The sequence below is a fragment of the Erpetoichthys calabaricus genome, chromosome 6, assembly GCF_900747795.2.
Source record: "Erpetoichthys calabaricus chromosome 6, fErpCal1.3, whole genome shotgun sequence".
Lineage (NCBI taxonomy): Eukaryota > Metazoa > Chordata > Cladistia > Polypteriformes > Polypteridae > Erpetoichthys > Erpetoichthys calabaricus.
This window is the reverse complement of record NC_041399.2, coordinates 76,271,381-76,280,144: the sequence shown is the minus strand read 5'-3', so window position 1 is coordinate 76,280,144 and position 8,764 is coordinate 76,271,381. Positions and strand designations below refer to the sequence as shown.

Sequence of the window (8,764 nt, the reverse complement as noted above, 5' to 3'; positions counted from 1 at the left end):
TATAAGATTTCTCTTATCCATTTGAATCAGTTTTCTCCCTCATGTCTATGCATCCATCTTTCCATTTTCGTCCGTTACGACTCTGCCCTTTTCACTTTGTACAGGTTTATGAATTACTGGCATTAACCAGCTTTAATATAACCAATTGTAATTTCACATTCTAGAGTGGAGTCTTACTGCCTCCTTTAATAATGACTTGCTAACAGCTTCAGCATTCCCAGTTTATGGAAAGACAATCTGTCCAGTGTGACAGATGTTAAATGATTTGTGTTAAGAATGAGTCTATACCACACTCATGGCTTCATAGATTATGACTTGACAAAAATGTTATCCTTCTGACCTTAATATCGGCAAGGTTAGTTATTGCACAGATAAAGCATTGAACTGACAGCAGCAGCTGTTCTGGGAAGTTCACCAAGAAGTCAACCAGGTCTGGTCGGCAGCGACAGCATTTCAGTTCACTCTACCTTTCTTTTCAGTGTAGCAGATGACAGGCAGAGTGAGAGGACGCCTCAAAAAACATTGGGATGTGAACAAGAAAACCATTTCTTTCTGGTGCTTTAAGCTCCAGAAAATGAGAAGCAATCAGATCACTCTGTGTTCCTTCACTTAGCTCAATGAAAGGCTGATCTGTTAAAGAAAGAGACGTTAATTTCAAGTCATGGGATCTAATCATTCTAAAGATTTTTCTAAGGAGGAGCTGAAGAGGCAGGTGAAAAAAACGGGGAAACCAGCTCCCAGAGATGATGGGCTAACATCCGCAGACAGGATAAGGAAACAGACGACAACCCACTTTGGATACAATACCTTATGCTTCACCATGAAAGGAATGAAAGAACTTCCTGAACCCTTGTGGCTGCTGACAGAAATTGAAAAGCTTAACCTTTCGCTAAACTCTCTCACCACAATCTCACCCTCGGTCAAGGAACTTGAAAATCTTGTGATCTTGAACCTGGGGGGAAACCAGCTGACCATCCTGCCGGTGGAGATTGGCTTGCTGAAGAATCTCAGGGTGCTGTTTGCTTATAAGAACCTCTTGACAGATGTACCTGAAGAACTTAGTGCCTGTGAAAACCTAGAGGTCCTTAGCCTGGCCAACAATTGCATCTCCACTCTTCCAAATAGCTTTTCTGACATGGTCTGCCTCAAGAAGCTCAACCTCAGTCATAATCAAATAGTTCACATTCCCACCTGCATTTATAGCATGAAAAGTCTCGTCTTCTTGCACCTTGCCGGCAACCGTCTAGAAAACATTGCTGATAAGATTGAGCAGCTGGTTAACCTCAAAATTTTAATTGTCGAGGGCAATGCCATTCACATTTTGCCTAAAGCTCTATGTTCCCTCACCTGCCTGGAACTCCTCAATGTCGATTTTAATGACATTCAGAATGTGCCTACTGAACTTTATCTGCTAAGAAGGCTGAAGAGACTTGCTTGTCATCCTTTGGACAAAGGGCTTCATATTATTCACAATCCCCTACTCAAGCCTTTGCTCGAGGTTTTAAATGGGGGTTTACATGCTCTCTTTAATTATCTTAAATCAATGTAATGAACTGTGCCAGGTGAGGATTTTATTATATTTTAGACCTGCAACCCTGTATATATCACTTAATACTGACATCAGTTTTAATCAATTTATAATGCCAAATGTCTATTGTGAGTAGAGTGTTTTTATTGATTAAATATTTTTTATGAAACTCAACAAACATGTCTGAATAATAAATGTGACATTATGTATACTCTGATTTTTGATGAAAGTGTATACACTGTATGCTGGTTTTAAAGTAAGTGGGTCAGATTGTACTTGTCACTCTATCTTGCAGTATAACATAACAAGTTAGCTGCAGAAAGGCAGACACTATAAAAATAGCAGAGTATATGTGTATAATATGGGATACATTTTGAAAAAAAGATTCTTCTAATTGTACTGAAATTCAAAAAGCATATTGACAAAGCTATCATTTTTTTTCATTTTATTACATGCTGGCTTTCTGTTTATTTGGGAGTAAAAAAAACTGTTTAGAAAATAGATTTATGAAATTCACCCTTGCTTAAGACATGTGGTTAATAAGAGCAATTAGTGTCTCTTGGGTGGCAATCATTAAATAGAGTATCTGGGAGAAATCTAAGAAGACCAGTAGATCTGGTCAAACGCCAAGGGGAGTTGAAGAAAACACACAAGATAGTGTGACTCCTTGTAGGTCCTGAGATAACCGAAAGAGGAAAGAATCAAATAATCAAATGGACCCATTTAGTGGCAGAGATACATGCACATCAATTTTCTTTAAAGTAAAACCTGAGCTCGTCGATAATAATTGTGTGTGAAGGTAACTTCAGAAATAAGGAATATAATTTTATTGAATCAAATCCCTAAACGATTTGTTATATTTGACTGTAGTATGGAATTGTAAAGCTTTAGAAGAAATTCAGGTTTCCATTAATATCAGTGTTATGTCTATGCTCATAATATATATAAAAATATATGTATGTGACATCCATCCATCCATTTTCCAACCTGCTGAATCCGAACACAGGGTCACGGGGGTCTGCTGGAGCCAATCCCAGCCAACACAGGGCACAAGGCAGGAATCAATCCCAGGCAGGGTGCCAACCCACCGCAGGAAACACACCCACACACTAAGCACACACTAGGGCCAATTTAGAATCCCCAATCCATCTAACCTGCATGTCTTTGGACTGTGGGAGGAAACCAGAGCGCCTGGAGGAAACCTACGCAGACACTGGGAGAACATGCAAACTCCACGCAGGGAGGACCCGGGAAGAGAACCCAGGTCCCCAGGTCTCCCAACTGCGAGGCAGCAGTGCTACCCACTGCACCACCATGCCGCCCTATGTGACATTCATCCATCAATTAATTTTCTAACTCACACCTCCATTTTAAATCAACAAGAATGTTTCCAATTAGTCTAACCCACACATCACTGGGATGTGTGAAGAAAGCAAGGATTTTCCTTCATGTACCTTGTTTTTTCTTTATACCCTATCATGTAAGCTGTCAAGTCTTAGAAACCTCTGTTTTGGCTTTGGGTCTGCCAGACCTGTTCCTGTCTGAGTTCCCTCTTGTTTCCAAGTTCCATTTGATGGTGTAGGAAACTGTATTCACTTTCACTTTGATTTCCTTTGCAAACTCTATAAAGGAAAGAACTACACATTTAAGGGTTATTATGGCTGCCTGTCGTCTTTTGTTAACTGCCCTTTTCTTGCCAATGTGAAAGCAATATACAGTGCAATATTTTCCAAATAAAGCTTCAGAGTGGGTACAGTTTCACCCAACACTGCTTTTATACAGACAGTAAGTAATCATCAAAAGTTGGGACACCTGTAAGAATTGTTGCATCATCAAATTTCAAGACTTAACTTGTATTGCTGCATAAAAGCTGTTGGTTGTTAACCCTTTACTTATTCACCGAGGCCTTTTCATATTACTCTGCAAATTACATTATTTTTCAGTTTTGGTAACATGCATTTTTTTATCTCTGGCAGTTTACCACTTACTTTTGTACCATTTCAGATTATTCATTGGACTTGAACTGCTTTAATATCAATAAAACTTGGAAAAATTGACTTGTACAGTATATATGTTTCTGCCATAGCAGTCAAGGTCAGGCTGGCGTCCTGGCTGGGATGGATGGTGGTACCTTACCTGGATAGGAGACTTTAAAATGAAAGGACTGTGGAAGATGTCCTTCCAGAGACATGTGTTCCCCCAGTACAATAGGTGACAGAATCCCATGGTGGAGCTCTCACTTGTACAACCACAGGACACAGGCCCTGTTGTTGTAGCTGGGTGCTGCCTCAAGGACACTACCCTGTCCTAGTGTTTCTAGGTGACAATGTTGTTTCACCGTAAGTACCCCCTGGTCCAAGTTGAAAAGGATTTGCTAAGCCTTCACCAGTTGAGTCAGAATAGATAGTGGAGTCGGCAAAGAAGGAGTGGAGGACAAAGAGAAAGAATAAGAGATGGAAATTCACAAAGAAGGAGGAGGAGAATTGTTCATGTAAAAAGCCTATAAAAAAGTATTTTGTAAAATAATAACATAGCTTATTTGAACCCAGAACTGTGTATTGTAGTTGTGTCAAGAGTTTCGGGCTTTGAGGTGCCCCCTAGTGGGCACAATACATAACATTTGTTGTATGCATAATCACTCCAGTCTTAACCAGTGTAGCCTGCAAATCCTTCAGCGTTCTCATAGGTCTCTTGGTGGCCTCCCTCACTAGTCATCTTCCTGCACGTTCACCCAGTTTTTGTGGATGGCCTGTTCTAGGCTGATTTGCAGATTTGCCGTCTCTTTCCATTTCTAAATGTGACTTGGATATTTTCTTATCTGCATTTGCTGATTTGTGTTTCTCAGTCATCTACTGTCAACTGAAAACCGAGACATTTAATTAATTTTTTGACTTCTAAAACCAATTGGCTATACCAGTGATGACTGGGGTGTATCATATTAAAGGGGGGTGAATACTTATTCAATCAATTATTTTGTATTTTATACTGTATTTAATTAATTAGACTACCTTGCAGAGACCACTTTTCACAACTGAGTCATTTACTGTTGATTAGTGTCAGAAAAGTCAAATTAAGTTCACTTTGATATAATGTAATTGAACAATAAAATGTCAAAACTTCCAAAGAGGGTGAATAATTTTTATACACATGCTGCTTTCATATAAATATATATTTTTGTGGAAAATTTATGTGCCACATATAGTACATGTGTTGAACATGATGGCGAATAGGTTGAGACATTCCTGTAAATGATCTTGCACATATGAATTTTGTTTTGTGAATAAATTGTTTTTGCCATTCAAATGTTAACTTAATTTTGACACCCCATATATATATTGTGACAGACGGCCAGGACCCATGACCAGCCAGGACGACATTTTGGCACTGGATCCGGGGGAGCAGCCATGGGATGCCCATTACGTCCCATGGAACACTTGGTGGCAGCCCCCCTGGGTTGCTTCGGGGCCACAATTATGTTACACTGGAGCTCATCCTTGTTGGGCTCCGTGTCCACCGCCAGGGGGAGCTGCAAGGCTTCCTGAGCCCATATGGGTGGGAACACAGCCACACCCTGAAGTGCAGCCTAATTAGGTGTGCTGTAAAAGAAGCCTGGAGCCACTAATCAAGGCGCCAGAGTCGGGAGGAGGAGGACGAAACTGACTTGGAGGAGTGGAGGAAGATACAGTGTGTGTGGTTTTTGTATTTGTTTGGTGTTTTTGGGACTGTGCTGTGGCTGGGGGACATGGGGGAGACGTGCCCTCCAGCTGAAGAAAAATAAATAGTAGTTTTATTTTACGTGTGCCTCCGTGTCCAGTCTGTGTCGGGTGCCTATATAGCGCCTTTCTCAATATATATATATATACACACACACACATACAGTTCATACTTTTTCTTTTATATATCCACTAGCCAGAGTATATTGGCATAATGGATTAAGGTAAGAAAGCAAATATTTATGTGTGTTTTCTAAAAGTTGACCTTTTCTGTCATTGCTGGCTGAAATGCTAGTGTCCCATCTGTCATGCACGCTGCTTCCTGGATAACTATCAACTTCTCCCCTCTCATGAGTCAAGAATTGGTTCTTTTTGTGTATGATTGGATTCCATAATTGCAGTGACATCTTGCTGGGTTGAAAGCAACTACTTCTTAGTATTTCCTGGTTTAGTGTGTTTCATAAATAAATCCTTAATTCTATATTAATAAACAGGATAACTTTGAATCCATGGACCATGAAAAGCATGTTCAGTAAGGGGATATTGGTGTCCATGAACATCACTTCCAGTGTCTGTATTATTAGAGGGGACAGCACCAACAGCAGAATTCAATAATGTTATAAAAATAATTCAAATTTAATTAATTTAGGGTTGATTTAATATTGCTACAAATCATGAACTCTCTATTGACAGCAAAGCCTAAAAATATAAATGCCTCATCATAAAATGGACTTGAAATAAATGTCTACGATAAAGAAACAGTTAAAGTTACTACATACCCAGTCATTCTTGTTCTACCATATTCTGAGCAGCCACTTGAAATGCCCTAAAAATTGCATTTTATTCAATAAGGCTTATAATTTTTGCTTTTATATAATCTGTAATGTTATTAGTTCTTTTCAGAATTACTGTTATGTGTACACAGTACAATGAATTCCTTTCTGCATATTTGACCAACACGAGCAAGCTTCTGAACATGGAGAGAATCTTGCTATATTAGTTAATATGGGTGTAAAGCCTTTCTCCAACATGTCATACTCTGTTTCTAGCTTTCATTTAATTTTGTCTACTTTGAAATAACTTTCATATTTTTGCATTTTGCAAATACATGTTTTTACAAATAAATGTTTTTCCACTGATCCATCCATTTTAATGCTGCTTAACCCAAATTTAGAGGTCATGGAGTGCAGAACCTACCCTGGCAGCATCAGGTACAGGAATCAGTTCACGAATGGGACACCAGTCAATTACCAGAAACACTCATGTAGCAGCCACACTCCTTCTCAAAAGGCCAGTCATTCACCCTAACCTGGCTGTCTCTGAGATGTGGCAACTAAACCAGAGTAGATGCCAATACAGGCAGAATGTTTGTGCCATGATGCTGTCCCCACATAACAAGTTTCTGTATTATTATATTGTGTATATATACACAGAAAATTCAGTGTGTAATTATGTGTGCAAGTGGTTTGCTATGTACCCTAGATCAGATATTTGCCTGCCTTGTGATACACGCAACTCTTCTTCAGCCATGTTCAGAAAAAGTGTTAGTCCATCGATCCTTCCATCCAGCATTCTACCCACCCTTCCATTCTTGAACCCACTAAATCTAGTTTAGGGTTTTGGTGGAGCCCACCATAGAAGTATCTGGCTCAAAGCAGGAAGCAGCCCTGGGCAGGGGGGCATTACATCTTAAGGAGTGAAAAAATGCGTAGAGAAAATGTATAAATGGATGGAGATGCAAGAGCAGACCAAAGAATTATTTGTGAATTCACAGGGTGACTGCTTCCAAGTATATCAGACATGACTTTTTTGTAAGATGAAGACTTTTGAGATAATTTTTTCCATTGACTGGTTTGCTGACTTTCTCTAAAAACGCTAAACATCATTAATTTGTCTAGCTTTGTATGGGAAAGTGATAAAGTGGGATGTAATAAGGGTGGTTGCTATGTGTGATGTGAAAAAGTGGTTAGAAATACAGAAATATGTGGAGGGGTGGCTATTGAATAGCAAACAAATGCCTTTTCTTTTGAAACTTAATGGAGACTGTAAATTAAAAAGTCACTGCCCTACTGCTGAAGGTTTCACATGAAGCAGAATGAATATCTGCAGCTATTTTAAACACCAAACGCAGCGGCATGTACTCTTGATAACCTAATAGAAGGCCAAGCTACTTACTAAAACAGATGTGATGAAAGAATCAGTCCAATTAACATTTTCTTTTCTTTATTTATCGCTGGATCAGTTGGCATATTGTCTGAAGAAAGTATTTCAATCTTCTTTTAATTGGAAATGTATCCACCAGAGGCACTGTTAATTAAAAACTATGGCATTAATGTGGTTAGACGCCAGCAGGACGTCATTTTCCAAAACGCCAACATTTTGAACTGTTCCTTAATTCAATTTTAATTTCGACTGTCTGTCTTAAATTGGTATTGTGAATCAGACAGTGTGATAGATGTGCTGAGCTATGGATAGCTCGGAATATAGGAGCTCTGGATATAAATGATGACCTTTCTGTTCCCAATTAGTTACAGAAAAGCCATTGCCTCACTGTAATAAAACAAATGTGCAAAGCAATATTCTCATGGCCACTAATATTTTACAGCGTTTTATACATTGGAGTCACCAAAGGGATTTGAACTCTATCAGGTAATTGCATTTACCCCCACATACTGTATATCACTGGCATGCCATAAGGAAATAAAATAGAATTTTGATGTTATATTAACCAGCAATATATAACTGTGGCCGACTTACAGTTTAAAAGAAAATCAGTCACTGTCCTTAAGAAATGCTATAAAAATATTATCAACTGATGGAAAACAGAAGTGAATTTCATTTAGCCCCTGCTGGAAGCTAAGATGCTAGCTGCTGCACACAGCCTGGGCTGGACTGAAAGAGACCTGACACTTTACAGAAGATGATTCCTATGCTGGGGAAACTGATTTTTGTCTAAGGGATTAAAGAAATAAAAGTAAATGATTTCAAGGTGATATTTGACATAAAATTACTGGGAATTGGGCACCAATTATCTACAATTTACTACATGTTGTCTAGTAGTCATTCATTGCTGTTTGTTATCAACAAATATAGATGATTGCAAATAATCTGGACACCATGGATACAACTGGAAGATTGCACACACAGCAGCAGATGCTGGAGAAAACTAACCAGGTAGCAGCTACGGTACGTCAGCACAAGTAGGGCTCAAGAAGAAGGGAAGACCAAGATCCTGAAGATCAATGCAAGCAACCTGAAACAAGTGATTCTGGAAGGGGAAGCTTTGGAAGAAGTGGAAACATTCACCTACCTGGGAAGTATCAAAGAAGGTGGGACAGATGCAGAAAGAGCAAGAATTGGCAAAGCAAGAACAGTATCTGTGTAGTTAAAGAACATATGGTAATCATGGGTACTCTCAGTCCAAACTAAAGTTAGTCAGTTTAACCCAAATGTTAAAGCTGTGCTGTTGTACGTTGCAGTGACTTGGAGAATCACATCAGCTATAGTCAAGAGAGTGGAAGGT

The 8,764-nt window shown here is 39.1% G+C and overlaps 1 protein-coding gene across 1 annotated transcript; it reads left to right on the top strand.

The window, feature by feature from the left end:
- Positions 1-498: 498 nt before the first annotated feature.
- Positions 499-2,500, top strand: LOC114653070 (leucine-rich repeat-containing protein 30-like). Its single transcript, XM_028803246.2, has one exon. The coding sequence runs from the start codon at positions 662-664 to the stop codon at positions 1,547-1,549; it is 888 nt and encodes a 295-aa protein (XP_028659079.1). The 5' UTR covers positions 499-661; the 3' UTR covers positions 1,550-2,500.
- Positions 2,501-8,764: the final 6,264 nt, after the last annotated feature.